Source organism: Dermacentor albipictus, chromosome 5, assembly GCF_038994185.2.
Source record: "Dermacentor albipictus isolate Rhodes 1998 colony chromosome 5, USDA_Dalb.pri_finalv2, whole genome shotgun sequence".
Lineage (NCBI taxonomy): Eukaryota > Metazoa > Arthropoda > Arachnida > Ixodida > Ixodidae > Dermacentor > Dermacentor albipictus.
Window position 1 is genome coordinate 137,584,769 of NC_091825.1, and position 15,466 is coordinate 137,600,234.

General features: G+C 47.8%; 1 protein-coding gene, 1 long non-coding RNA gene and 1 pseudogene across 2 annotated transcripts in view; 2 read left to right on the forward strand and 1 right to left on the reverse strand.

The window, feature by feature from the left end:
• LOC139060123 (uncharacterized) overlaps positions 1 to 15,466 on the forward strand; it is a 72,480-nt gene that overhangs the window by 41,134 nt on the left and 15,880 nt on the right. Inside the window, exons 2-3 of the long non-coding RNA XR_011514615.1 lie at positions 1,902 to 1,983; positions 2,065 to 2,180. This is a non-coding gene — a long non-coding RNA (uncharacterized lncRNA). The remainder of the gene's footprint in view (positions 1 to 1,901; positions 1,984 to 2,064; positions 2,181 to 15,466) is intronic.
• LOC139060109 (U1 small nuclear ribonucleoprotein C-like) lies at positions 6,365 to 7,923 on the forward strand (annotated as a pseudogene).
• Positions 12,422 to 15,466, reverse strand: part of LOC135909285 (sodium- and chloride-dependent GABA transporter 1-like) — a 75,716-nt gene continuing 72,671 nt past the window's right edge. The window contains exon 15 of the mRNA XM_065441210.1: positions 12,422 to 12,764. Coding sequence (XP_065297282.1) covers positions 12,672 to 12,764 — 93 coding nt within the window. The 3' untranslated portion in view covers positions 12,422 to 12,671. The remainder of the gene's footprint in view (positions 12,765 to 15,466) is intronic.

A 15,466-nucleotide genomic window follows, 5' to 3' on the forward strand; every position in this document is an offset into this window, starting at 1 on the left:
AACTCGGATTCGCGAACAACAGGAAGATTGTTCACTAGCCGATCTGAGGAAGAGCGTCAAACGGGGAGTGAAAAAAAAGGAGGTTTCATTTGGCAAGGAATCTGGCTTATTGTACCGCCGCTACACGGATAAGCAGGGTCGCAAATATAAGCAGCTTCGGATTCCGCGAAAATATCGCCGGGAAAAATGAATGACCTCATTTGCTTCCTCAGAAGTATGTTTTCGGTCCAAGTGATTTCAAGGGGACCATTCTATTTGTAATTATTATTGCTGATTAATAATTGTTTCTATTTTGTTGAGTTGTTGATTTGAAAACTGATTGTTTGAGCCTTGTGTGCTAGATCGTACACCTGCCTCTTGTTGCAGCGGGAGCAAAAAGAGGGATAGCAATTTAGTTAGGTTGATTTGAATTATGGCCTTGTCTGGTGTTTGACGGGAGACAGAGGGCACTTGTTCGTGTTGGGTGTTGCCTTTTGCCGGTCGGTTTTGCAAGCTGCAGAACGACCAAGCGGGACCAGTGGCGAGAAGCAAGGTCTTAGGAACGACCCGAGCGGAGCTGGTCAAGGTGCCTTGGCGACGACGTGGTGAGCAGAGCTCCTGTCCTGGCGAGTCGGACCTGGGCACGTGAGGTTACCTGGCGTCCCGACACTGGACGTGAACTTGGACGAGCCTGACGAACGTGCGCGCCTGGCATCCGAGCCACGTGGAGGCAGCTCGTCTTCCCGGCGCCTTATCTGAGGGCGGGGATGCTGTTGTGCCATTACCACAAGCCCGGATCCCGAATCTGCAAGATGCAGAATCTATCCTGCGAGCGCCATAATTCTCCCTTCACAAGTCAAGATGCTGCGCCTTCGTGCGGGAGAAGCCTCGGCGGAGCAGCGTGTTTTGACGTGTCCGCGTGTGCCCGACGGCCCGGCGCCGCACCTCCCTTGCCTGGAGGTCACCGCGCGCGCGAACTTTGAACCGAGTGGCCAGCGCGGTCGCTGGTTGGACCCCTCGGACGACCGTCGTGTGCTGACTTTGTATTGGGCCGTTTGAGTGACAATGGGCCTCGGGGATTATAAAAGCAGCGACACGCCGCTCGAAAACAGGATCTGCCGACCCCACCGGGAGAGAGTGTCGCTCCCGACTGGGGTGAGATGTGTAACGCGTTTTCGCCGGACGTCGTCGTGCGAGAACAGTCGCGTTTGTTGTGAGCACTCGGCCCCAGTGCCGACCCGTTCATGTCCTGTATGATAACCTGTATATAATGTATAAAGTCCCTTTTGTTATTCTCATCGACGCCAGGCTCGGAGTCTTCGCTACCAACGCTCTGTCACGAAACGGGTGACGAGCGCTACGGGACCACAAAGCCGTATTCGTGGTGCAGCGGTGCAAGTTCGTAACACTGGTGGCACCGGTTGGAAGTTCGTAACACTGGTGGCACCGGTTGGGTGTCATAACAACCCCGCCTTCCTCGCCATCGGGAACCGCGGGCGCCGAGTGTACTCCGTGTGTTTGGGTGCAGTCTGGCACATGTTGGCCATTGGGGATCAATAAACGCCTTAACTGTCCTGGACGCCGTGTGTTCCTGGGAGAGCGCCCATGCGTACGGCCAGAGCCGTCCGGGTCTTTCGGCTCGGTGCTCGAACCTGCGGTGGGTCTATCGCCGTGCGCCATCGTGCCGCGTCGTGAGGCTTCACTTCTCGGGGGCCACTTGGCGACGCCGTGCGCGGAGACGTACTGTGAGCCCACAAACTCTTTACAAAAACTTCGACGGCGTGTCTTTTACGTGGAGTGTCTAAAGCGGAGGTCGGCTGCCACGTATTATCACGCAGGAAGCACGTGTCTGTGTTCTTGCCACAGTGAAGACAGTACTGGCGTGGCAGGCATGACTGAATGGTAGCACCTTGCTGTTACAGAAGCGCTACGGAAGCCCCACTGGCTGTGCTTCTGCAATACCGCTGCAGGAAACCAAGGGTTTCAGATGAAGAGAAGCACGGGGTGAGTCGGAAGTCTGCGGGGCGTCGGTTACACATGAAATGTCGCGCCTCCAAACGAGTTACACGCCGTGTCCCTTTGCAGGCACACGAGAGCCAAGTGACGGCCAGTTGATTGAGCCTTCAGAACGTCCTTGCACACATTGACGTCTCAAGAATCATGGATGGCTGCATGGTACTCCCGACGGCTTGCTGGGTGACGTGAGTAAACTTTGATTTCTCTCTAGTATAGAGTTTATACAGAGCCCCCTGTTTTCCAGTCGCAAATCAAACTTGTGGAGCAAATAAGCGTTCCGCTGTGTTAGCGCAGTGCTACTTCCTCTGTAACAGGTACCGTATCCGTGACATGCGTATGTGTGAAAATTCATTTTCTTCTCCTTGAACTAAAACCGTTGCATCGTCTCGGTCAAATGATGATGGCTTGACGTCTCAGCATCCTAATGCAAAAAGTGACGGATGGGATGAGATGCTCAATGCCCATGTATAGTTCAGAGGAGGGTTCAGCATATGCTTCCGGAGTATGAACTCGGGGTTCTCCCTCTCTGAACAGAGCGCGGCTAGAACATCCTTGGTCGGATCTCTCAAGGCAGCATTTGCACTAACCCGACACAAGTCAGCCAATATATCGAATTGGCGTTTGGCGGCCGCGATAATCTAAATGCTTAGCAAGTCAGGCCAGGAGGCGCCAAAGAAAGCTGTACCAACTCCAGGGCAGAACGCACGTTAAATTTTTCAACATGCATCCCTAGGAAGGAACGTGTGTGAAGTAGTAAGGTTACAAGACTCGTTACAAGTGCGCCGACAAGACTTCTGACTCGGCCTGATAACGCCTCATTTGTTAAAACTAAGTTACATGTTGGCGTGGTATATAACTTGAAGCTCAGGCTATCCGGCACCCCGACGGGCCGCAAGATACTCGACGAAATGGGCCTCAATCCTGTCGACCAGTGCCCTGACGCCATGCGAATTCCCAGCGACATCAGGTCTCAGCTGCACATCGCGCCCCTGCCCCGCAATATGCACCCCGCAAACAACGTCGGCAGACGTCGGGCTAGGGGTAGAGCTCTATACTCGAGCATGTCCGCAGTAACCACATTGAGGCAAGCTTCGTGGATGCCGCGGCATATGTCCAACAAGAGGCATTCGCCGTCTCCATCGTAGACTCCAATTCAAGGCTCACTTGCTGCGCTACGGTACGCACTTCAAGGCCCGTGGTAGCCGAACAGGTTGCAATCGCGCTGGCTGTGCTCGATGGTCGCAGAGAGGCAATATATAGTGATTCCAAGGCAGCCATTAAAGCTTACCAAACCGGTATGGTCTCCCCCCAGGCCCTCCGCATTCTCCAAAGCGCCAAAAGTATCTCTCCGCATTCTCTATTTTGGTTTCCCGCTCACTTGGGGTCGATTGAGGGCTCTCCCTCTAACCCTAACGAGGGCGCACACGAGGCCGCGCGAGGACTCACTGACCGCGCCGCCTCAGCAGTCCCTCAGCCCCGCGGGGAACCCTTGCTTACGTTTAATGAGATCACCACGCACTACTATCTGTCAAGACGGGTCTTCCCCCTCCCGCACCCCGCCTTATGTAGGGCGCGGGCGGTTACCCTTCGACTTTTACAAGCCCGTGCGTACCCTAACCTCGCGGTTTTTCATGCCATATACCCCGAAAGATACCCCAGTGCGGACTGCCCTGCCTGTGGACTAAGGGCAACATTGGACCATGTGTTGTGGGTGTGTGAAGCCATCGGCTCCTCCTTCAGCGAGGATAGGTGGGCTGCGCTCTTGGGCAGCCCCGAACTCCACGACCAAACCCTGGCCGTCCAGAGTGCCCGCGATCGGGCCGTCAAGCTCGGCTTGGCGGTCCCTACGTGGGACTAGCCGGGTGGCGCGGGGTCTCCCCTGCGTCTTCTCTGGACCAAAATAAAGTTACTTCACTCACTCACTCATATAACTTGAAAGCGCGCAAATGTATCGTGCCACTTTGTATCTGGTGCACTTTCCTCGTGACGGCGACAGCTTGACATGTGTGTACATCGCTGCAGCGACGTTTCCAGCCACAGCTGGTATTGAAACGTGGTGGGTAATCTTCCTTTCACGACCACCGAGAACAAATGTGGAAATTTCTGAAGCTTCCTTTAACGATGCTCACCTCCTGGTTCCACTTTGTACCAACGGAAGCTAATTCTTTACAACGCTTTATTTAAAGTGATACTAAATAGAAACATCAAATAAGTTCTCTGTTTTTCTAATAAAGAGCCCTCTCTCTCTCAAATAAGTTTGGACTTACAATGTATTTCTTTTAAAACCGCAGTATTCGTTAACCATTGATTGCTAGAAAGTAAGATGAAGGCCAAATTTCCATTTCTTTAATTTCAAGCCAGAACTGTGTAGCGTCAGTACGACGTCAGTATGATGTCAGTGCAGCGTCAATGATTTCGATGTATTTTCTCCTATTTCTGCCTTTGTGGCGCAGAAAAATTTATCAAGACCTTTGAAGTTCAGTCTTTGGCTCGCTTAGAATACCATGTAACTTATCTTTACCGATAACAAGTTAGCTCAGCCCTAGCAGACGCCATCAAAATCTATGACGCCACGAAGAGATGGCGAGGGACCTTCAAGGTGACGTAGCCACCCGCTTTTTTTTTGTTTTTTGCGTCTTTTCTGACCTTACCAAGCTTCCCCGAAGTTTTACCCGAAAGGCGAAGCATCGATTGCGTTTGAAAATTAGGAGACAGTTGTACGAAGTAAGGATAGTAGATTTTTCGGCCGTGTAAATTTGTAAATATTCGTTTAGTAACTAAATTAACACGGCATGGTGTCACGCGCGCACAATTAAGCAAACATGAACACCCCTCACGATGACCATGAAAACTTTCTGTCAAAACGCTGGACGGAGGAAGCATGGAAGAAACAGTAAGCAAATTGACCTTCGTGTTGCTTCTCGCTTCAACGTGAACTAAGCGATAAAAACACAGCGCTCACGAAGCTATCAGTACTCGGCGAGCTCTGTCCCCCTTGCAAATCGCTTTCAAGACAGCGCGCGCACGGCTGCGCACGGCAGCACCGTTCACAGTAGTCGCCGAAGTAGAACGTCCCCCTCTCTTTTTCCCCTCCCCCCGGTGCCTTACACAGGACGGAAGACGGCGCGCTTCCTCCCCGCTATCTTCCCTTGCAGGCGCGAGATTTCAGCCAGCATCGTCGGCTCACTCTCGCACATACAGCATACGGCGCGCGGTGACGATGTTATCGCCCTTGGACTTAATACGGAACATCGCAGCGACGCCGACTGCGAAGGCAGAAATACATCTTGAGTGTCCATATTGTTACGGGGAGATGTCAAATAGGGGTTATGTATAATTTTTAAAGAGTGACAGCGAGTGACACCACAACAACGAACATGGTAGGTCAGGGCACAGCTCGTCCTCTTTCTCTTCTACATGCAACGTCTTCTTCGTCTGCAAGACAGGTGGTTCATAACATTACCCTCCGGTGGCGAAAGCACCGACTCGATGCAGTCGAAATACGATGGCATGGAAAAGGATCGCTACACACACAGTGTTAATCAGTGTCTAGGACACGATATGGCTTCATGCTGACGACGTGTACGGTGTCGGTGTGGGGTTGAGCCAATGAGGACGACGGCAACGGAGTGATTACGTACGTTACGTCGGCCACTTTGCGGCACACTCAATATGGGCCGGTGTACGGGAACAGCAGCTTTTCAGAAGGCCCGGCACGGCACGCTGAGGATCAGAGGACAAGGGACCCCGGGGCAAAGTGGGTAGTCCTGTGTTGGCTATCGTATCGAGATTGCTGGTGTATCTGCGGCTCTCTGAATCGAGCACGGCCAACGTCAAGTACTTGACGTGCATAATCAGCACCGGCAATATCCTCTCGAACATACTCGGTAGGAGGGGGGGGGGGCGGAAGAAGGCACTAATGTGTCCATAGGCAACGTTGGATTTTGGCCGAATAAGACAAAGAAAGGCGAATAACCAGCGGTCTCATATCTTGACGTGTTATATGCGAATGTCAGAAAAGACATTGCAGTGTCCCATTCCTGGTGGTCGGCGGACACATACATCGCCAGCATGTCGGTAATTGTTCGGTTCTGTCGCTCCGTCAAGCCATTCGCTTGTAGATCGTAGATCGTAGTCAGCTTGTGTTGCGACGAGCAAAACCGTAGAATGTCCACGATCACCTTCGTAAGAAACTCTGTTTCGGTCGGTTAGGAATTGCCGTGGTGCCCCATGCTGGAGAATGACGTCATGTATAAGAAGACCGCAACGTTGTTCCTGCAGCTGAAGGGAAGAGCACGGGTGATCGCGAATCGCGTCGCATAGTCTGTAGTGACGTCAACCCATCTGTTTCCTCAGACAGACAGAGGAAATGGGCCAAGTAAGTCGAGGCCGACGAGATGAAACGGCTCATATGGAACCTCGGGAGGCTGAAGATGGCCAGCAGACAGGATTGGCGGCTTTTTCCGGCGCTAACAAAGGTCACAAGAGGCCACGTAACGGCGCACCGAGCGACACATCTCTGGCCAGTTGAACCAACGGTGTGCGTGAAACGCCAAGGTGCCCCGCTATCGGCGCATCAAGAAGCTGGGCCAGAACAGTCGAGCGGAGGTGTGCCGAAATCACAAGTAGGAGGTCAGGACCATCAAGAAGGAAACTTGGACGATGTTCTTATTCGTGTTCTTCAGGTAAATGGCGCCACCCACTTTGGGGGATCAGCCATGAATCGGGCGGTGATAAAACTGTTATTCTTAATTTTGGGGGGAAAATAAAGTGAAATGAAATAAGTGTTTTGTATATATGAATTAAAATGTCTGCTGTTACAGGTATGAATGATAAAGTTTCTAAGTCTTACAGTGGAATTATGTGATAATATTATGCTCCACGATCCTGGTGACGGAGCAAGTATAGCCATAGCTCTGGCCGTGCTCGACGGCAAACAGGAAGTGATCTGCAGCGACTCCAGACCGGCCATCAAAGCTTTCGAACTTGGTGTCGTCTCCAACCAGGCATTACGCACCCTCCGTAGCGCGGACACCCAGCACCCTCAAGCACCAGACTGTCATCTGGTGCCCCGCCCATCTCGGTCGGGGGTAGGGCGCCCCGCACCACCTCAACGAGATCGCCCACAACGCAGCGTGCGCGCTTACCGACCGCGCCGTCCCCGGGCAACGCCATCTCGTCGATCTAGAGGACAACCGGGATGTGCTCATTACGTACAGCGAAATAACAAAACACTGCTACCTGGGGCGCCGCATCTTTCTGCCACCACACCCCAAACTTACCATTTGTGAAGGTGAAGGCATCACTGCAAAATGGTGCTGAGAAATTTGTTTCCAGAGGCGAAGCGCTGAAAGCCTTCGCTGTTCTCTGGTATATGAGACGACAGTCCATTGTTGCTGTCTTGGCATTACGGTGTAATCGCGAGTCCAAAGAGGAGGCCGCCTGGTCGAGATAACGAATTAGATACTACTGCGACTACTGTGGCACCTACCTCACGCACGCCTCGCCGTCGATGCGCAAGACCACTGCAATGGCCGCAAACACAAGGAGAACGTCAAGTTCTACTGCCAGAAATAGATGGAGGAACAGGCACATAACCTCATTGATGCCACAACGGCGGCATTCGAGGCGGGAAAGATCCAGTCTTCCCAGTACCAGGCCAAGCCTCTAACCGATGCCATGATTACTCCACCAGCAGCGCTACAACCGGGTCCTCCACAGCGGATGCCGCTAGTCTGGTCACCCCACATGGGACACATGCCGGGCTCCATGTCAGGACCTATGCCAGGCCACATGCCCATGACGGGACCCCGATGCCCCAACATGATGATGCCAGGCATGAGGTCACCAATGGGACCGATGGGGCCCATAGGACCAGGGCCCAGCCCCATGCGACCACCACTGGTCGCGGGGGCGCCAAAGAAGTGATTTCATGTCATCACTGGTGTGCTGCATCACGCCAATCTATCTGTACATACAAGGGACTCTTGCCATTTCATCAGCGATCACACAGCGCCACTCGCGTGCCAAGGGTGTCATCGTTTGACAATAAAGTTTTTTTAAAAGGCGCTAACACTACGCCTACTACAGATGCACATGTGCCCAAACACCGCCAAATTACACGTATTCGATCCCGACGCGTACCCCAGCGATACGTGCCCGTCATGCGGAGACACGGCGACACTCGCACACACGCTCTGGGGGTGTATAGACGCTCTTCCCGACTTTACCGCGGACAAATGGGAGAAGTCCCTCAGTGAAGTCTACTACTCGCCTGCAGGCCCGCGAAGCGGCAGTCAGGTACTCCTTGTCGGTCCCTACGTGGGAGATGGCCGCTATGCGCTAAGCGCGTCCTGCAGGACCATAATAAAGTTTTCCAGTTTAGTGAAATAAAATAATGATTTTAGCATGCAATTCCTTTTGTCTTGCCCAAAAAGTTGCAAAGGGCTTCACAAACGTTCCTGCGGCTGTAACACAGTACGGTAGCCCCAAACGAAAGAATTACCGGAATAGTCAAATTCAAGCCGAGTTTTGGAAGGGATCTTCCAGAAATCTTTTCCTTTGAATAATGAACCGGCGACAGGTCTAGAAGTGTTGCAGATATTCACTCTCATTGCATAAAGGACACAAAGGTGATAAGCCAGACCAGACCTGTGAAGGTAAAAGTTCAGTGGAGGGACTCTGCACTGTAGTCTCATAATCGTTACTTCGAATTTTTTAGTGAAACAACATTTCTTGTTCCAAGAAAAATTGAGATGCGGGAAATCAGATGTCGACAGCGATGACTGGCGAAGCTATTTGTAGTAGAAATTTTCTGAATCACGCAATAATGATAAAGGCAGACGTAGATAGAATAGGGATTGCAGGGCCATCGTGGGATGCTACTGCCCGTGCATCTGCTTATTCATTTAAAGGGAAGCTGAAGAGTCTGTCGGATTCAATAAGACGCTCATATACGTATGCGGGAACCTTATAAACCATGTAGGAAAAATTTGGGGTTTTTTTTTTTCAATTAGGAGCGACGTAATCGTCGGTTGAAATTGCGCTGTAGCTCCGCCCCCCCGTTGAGTGAGCGAGCGGAGCGGAGACCGGAAACCGCGGCATTGTGACGTCAACTCTGTTTCTCTCCTTCGCAGCGTCCGCGACCGTGCCTGACCGCGCTTGTTTCTGCGTGCGTGCCATCGTAATCTGCTTCGATCGACCCTGCATTCCTTTGTTGGTTCGTCTGCGTGTATGTAGAGTGGTAGTCAACGTGAGTGGTAATCAGCGTGAGTGGTAGTCAACAGATGAAGGTCACTACACGTACTGCATGAACCGGGAAGCTTTTAACGCGTTTAAACCGTCTTTGTAGATTGCCGACAGCTTTGGACAGCGCACAAATGCCGACGATCGCATCCCCGCTTACGTTCCACGAGGAGGCATGCAGGAACACAACACTACAGTTGTTTGACCGGAAACGAGCTCACTAGATCGGCGAAAGATGGGCGAGATCAGAAGGACCTGCTCTAACGACTCAGTACGTTTGTAGAAAATCGTCAAAATCGTTTCAGGGTCCCTTTAAGCTTTTCAGTGTATGTGACACCCAAATATTTAGGTGAATTTACCTGCGGGATACTCACTTGTTAATAAAGAATGGAAACTTGCACAAGCACGCTTTGAGGGGAAATTAGGATAGTGCTTTTTCTGATATTAAGAGAGTGATCATTGCTATCAAGGCACAATTCAAGGGAACTCAAATGGGACTACGTTTGATACAATGCATGTATATCTAGCTTGCTTACTTGTTTGCTTTCTAGAGTGGCTCATATACCCACTATAGGGGATTGGCCAAGAATCGATGCATATCTATGATGTAAAGTGTCCTCTTTCTCATCTGCTATGCAACGTCTTCTTTGTACACAGGACAGGTGGCTCATAATGTAATTGCTATCGTAATAAAAAGTCAGTCAGTATGTTTGAACACCCAATAGTTCTGTGCCCGCAGAAAGAAATTTGTATTATTTGGTATGAACTTCACGGACAACCACGCACCGCATATCGATACCACCACTGCTTACACTTTCGAAGTTCGGCACGGCAACGCAAATACCACCACTGTGTTTGACGGATCGACGAATTTAGTGATGCTGCAACTAAAAAATAAATAAATAAATGAAGTGGCACACTGGTGTTGTAATTGAACTGCCCGACTCATGTACCCCCTTATTGCGAAACAGAAATGGCGGTTATTTAATTCCTTTTGAATAGGTGTACGAATATCAGAATTTTTTTTTTTTTAGTAGCAACAACTCTATTTGGGCAATACGGTTGATTTTCGTGGTATACGAAGCAGCGCGATGGGACGAAGACAAGAACACAATCAGGGGCTCTGGAACCGAATGAAAGGGGGTGCTTGCAATGGGGGCAGGCGCCTCCACAGGTTCTATTGCAGGGAAGCACTGCCCCCCCATTCCTCCCCCCCCCCCCCAGCCTCAAGGGCCTGCCTCCATCACATATAGTAAATTAAGTATAGGTTTCACAATGACATGAAGAAATTTTGTGTTGGTGAGATGGGCCCTAGCTCCTGCTTCCACGCTCAATCACACTTACAGAGCCCCTGAACAGAAACAGCATTAGTGCTTACACTGCTGTTTACGCTGCTTTGTTACACTGCTTTGCTGTTTACACTGCTTACACTGCTGTGTTACACTGCTGCTGCAGTGCCAGCTAAACCTTATTGATGCTTCTTCGTTGTTGTTTTTTGACAAACTATAAGTGGCTGGTGTATTCCAATAAAGTTTTGTTTGGCAGTCAGTGCTAGTCCTATTTTAGTTCTGTTCTTGTACTCGTTCCATCGCGCTGCTTTAATATGCCTTGGGAATAGCTCAGTTGAATCAAACATAGAATATTAGGTGTACGTCTAAATGATCAAGTTGCAGGAACATTTGAAATTGTTGAAAGGAATAGTCAGCACCTTGGCATTGGATTTTAACACATATGGGTGCTCACCTCTTTTTGATGTGGCCTGTGCAGTTTGTATATACCGGGGACAGTGAGCACGTGAGATTTGGGAATCAAGCGTACATGATTAAAAAAAGAGGTTATGTGTTATGTGCATGGAGTGTTTTACTACATGATAAAGAGGTTTTATATCTCCACAACTAGCACCTGTTTGATTTTTTTGCAGATTATTACTCACCTGGCACGCTCATTTTCAAAACCGTTCCCACGTGTACTTTTGTTTTTGTAGTCCGTTTGGTAATTAGTTGTTTGTTATCGCTGCCTTTCTTGCTTATTTAATTACAAGTTCCTTTAGTTTGCTCGCGTGATAGTTGCAGTTGGTAGTTGCCAGCGGATCGTAGCTCTTGCATCATTGGATGCCTCATAATCCACAGCTTTAATTGTGTGTGTTTTTGTTTTTGAGTGTGTATGTGACATTGGCTATCTTCCTTGCTTCCCGCCTTTCTCTTTATATATATATATATATATATATCCGTTCCTTGAATAAACCACAATTTGATTGCCAGCGTCCGTATTGTATTGCCCCCGCAGTCTTGTTGTCTGCGCTGTTTGTTCAGTATGTCGAGATTGCAAAAGGGGCTTCTTCCCACAATATTTTTTATTGCAGAGAAGCCATTTCTAGAAGTGTATTTCACGTTCATGCAGACGAATAGCGTACACACTGCAGTCGAACGCCTTTATAACAAAGTGCTTGGGGTCTCGGAATTCATTTGTTATACAGACCACTCCGTTGTAAAGGTCGCGCACAGTACAGTTCACAATAAAACCGGGACAAAATTATTCCGCAGTTATACAGGTCATTTCATTGTAGAGGCCTTCGACATTATAAAGATATTTTCAGGCACATTAAGATGCAAACAATATGTAAAAATTGAAAAGGGGGGGAGGTGCAGATGTGTGGAAGATGCAAGAAAGTACCAGGTACCACATCTGCAGTTCTTGGAGGCATCAATTGTTGTTAGATTTTCCACAAAGGGTAATTCCTGTATCCTTCTTGGATGGGACCTTCTTGGATGCTGACAGGCACTTCCCCCTTTGTATGGTTAAAATGCAGCACAATCGCTTTACTAATGTCACCACTGTGCCCACACAATGCTCCTCTGCAATTGCTAAGTTATCAGTATAGTATTTCATTATCATGTGCTTTTTAATCGTTTACCGGTAGGCGGCTCATTAAGCGGGGACATGTTTCTACACAGAGCATATCCTCCATAGCAGGAATGGCTGACCTGTATTAGAAGTGCAGAGGCTACTTGAGTTGAGAGGAAGTGCATTTATCTGCGCTCGATAATAAGCAGCACGAACTTTGTTAAGTTCAAGTTGTTAACAAAATCTGTATTCCAACCACCATGTTTCCCTAGAGCGCACACACAGTAAAATTTACTGCTCCTATTTTGTCGCAGTAGTAAGAATAAAACAAAGGTCAAAGGCTTTTTGATTCTCTTTATATGCAAAAAAAAAACACAAGAGTGTTTTCATTCATGTGTGAATGTGCATTGCATTATAATTTACTGGCGATGTTGAGTAGAGCAGGCAGTGTGAACACACACTTGATCCACAAAAATAGGTGATGTCGTACACGAAGGTGATGCATAGATACAATGCGTGGGTGCAATGGTTGATGAGATGAAATGACGCATGATGATCTTGTCGACGGTGAACTTGGTCTTGAGTGTCTACGGCTGAAGGGCCCCATTGCTAAACGTGTACTCCTTCTCCTCTTTCTCGTCATGTCCCACTAGCTGTGGAGTAACACCTGCTAGGATCCTCTGGAAGGAAGGAATGAGGCAACAATATTGGTCAGTGTTGTCATCATTCTATTTCATCATCAACATCCTCATCATTATACAATCTGACTTACAGACCACTAGTAACCTTTTCCATATAGGGAGCATAACAGTGATGCAAAACTATCTGTGAATTGAACATTGATAGTATTACAACATATCACTATGAAAATATTGATAGCACAAAAACAATTGATGTTAGTACTAGCTATAGTACTGTCGATAGTATTACGATATATCGATAGTTTTGCAATTTCTGGCTAGTGATACTGCCAGAAATGTTGCTATAACTGACCATCAGTAACGCTTAGTTCATGCAATTGGCCACCTGGAAATGTCACCCAAGTTTACAGTGTTTACATATGATTTTACGTTATCGATAGCACAGTGGCTCGATAGTACTGTTGATATCAATAGTTTACTATAGATGGTACTATTTAGAGTTTTTGTGCTATCTACTATCGATAGCGCATTATCAATAATGTAAGATCATTGAATGTACCGGACATAAACACTGCGGCACAAACTTGGTGACGTTTTACTGTTCCCAACTGCATGAACTGGGCATCACAGCAAAGTTTATGGCAATATTACTAGCCAGAAATCTCAAAATTATTGATATCACTGTCAATAGCAAACTATCATAATACTATTGATAGTACTAACAAAAGTGCTACCACCAATAGCCTTTGTTTTACTATCGATAGTTTCATGCCAAAATATCAAAATACAGTCGACTTCCATTAATTCGAACCTGAGGGGGCCAGCGAAATTGATTAAATTATCTGGCGTGTCAAATTAAGCAAGATGCAGAAAAAATGCCAGAACACACCGCTGATTCATTTGGAAGTATTTGCCCGATTCTAACACGTCCTGGAAACAAACGCTTGCCAATTTTCTATGTCCAAAGTAGAAAATTAGTGTAGAAATGACATTAAAACTCCTAAACAAAGTACAAATCTAATGCTCACCCAATCTCTTTAGAAAAGAAAAATTGGCAAGGGTCTAATACTGTTGAGCCATAGTGGCAAATTCAGTTTTGCCGCACGATTTTTAAAGTCAGCTTTAAAGCCAGTATTCATTTCATGTCCAATTGCACAGCGCAGGCAATTATCGGCCCGACTTTTAAAAAACAGCAAGAAAAAGAAAGGGGGGAGGCATCATTAGAATCGGTTAAATACCGTAATCAGACATTTTAAATCATGGTTGTTGCTTGAAAATCATCTTAGGGCAGGCCTAAAATGGGCATTTTCGATGGGAGATGACGTGTGTTCAACGTATTCACTGTCCCCCCAAGCTCCGGCGAGACAGACATTACTAAAAGGGTCGCTATTGGAGTCACCATAGTGGTAAGGCACGAGCATGCCGGCTCGTCACGTTCGAATTATCTGGCGAAGGCAAATTTTAGGATTGAAATAACAAAAGTTTGGGCCCATGAAAATGCATTGGCACCGACAGGGATCTTTGGTCGAGATCGGATTAGCCAAAAAATCGAATTAACCGGAGTCATATTAATGGAAATCTACCGCACTATCAATAGTGCTATGGATGGTAATACTATTGATATACTTTTTTGCACTATCATTGTTTCAAAAACCTATTGATACTAACACATACTGACTGAACTATCAATAGTATTGATATAGTACTATCGATAGTTTGGCATCACTAGGGCATAATCAACCTGCATGCATCACTATACTTGCTGCTGGGCTAGCTGGTTCATACTTATAATGGTGTAACGGGACGAGAAACAGAGAGAAGTAAGACTAGGACAAGAAAGAGTGAAGAAGAGACATTACACTCTTTCCTGTCATGCTTAAACTTCTGCTTATTTTGTGTCCAATTGCATCGTACCCAGCTTTCATGCAATGATACATTATATCAACACAACCAGCAATTAATCCACAAGTCAAAAATACATTTCCCAGAAGACCACTGGCAAATTAGGCTTTTCAATTCACTTCTAGAAGTGAATTTGTACGTTGATGCTTAATTAAATAAATGACTGTTAAATTATGTAAATGACCTGCCTTTTTGAGCCACCAGTATTCAATGAAGTGGTCTTGGCTTATGACCAAAATTTTTGCTAACTACATGACATCTCACCATAAGACTGATAAACTACCGTATTTACTCGCATAATGATCGCACTTTTTTTGTCAGAAAAATTGACGCAAATTCAGGGGTGCGATCATTACGCGGGTTAAATTTACCGCGAAAAAAAATTTTTTTTTTTTTCGCCCCGCGTTTGCTGCGGGATGCGAGACTGCGGGTGCGGGACACCAAAACAAAAATGGCGGCCGGCGGAGCAAGCCGAGCGCGCCGAACGCGATTTTTTTTTCTTCTCGTGAGTACATTACGTGTATTGAAACAGTTTCTTCCGTATCAGTGATGAATAATATCGTTAATATCGGCAAGTTTGCGACAGTAACGTAGCCATGTCCACTTTGAGGGGACAGAAACAGGTGGGCGCGCTTAGCTGCCAGTGACATAGAAATGCATGGGTGACGTGCTGCGGAAACTGCGACATCTGTCTTCACTACTATCCTAATACGGCACGTTTCCGCTAAGGGTGGGCGAATATCTTAGCTGTGTTACAAGCGTCGGCGTATGAATAGGGTGCACTTTTATCGTATCAAGTAAACGTGGCTACTATCATTGCCGCGCGCGATTTGTTGCGT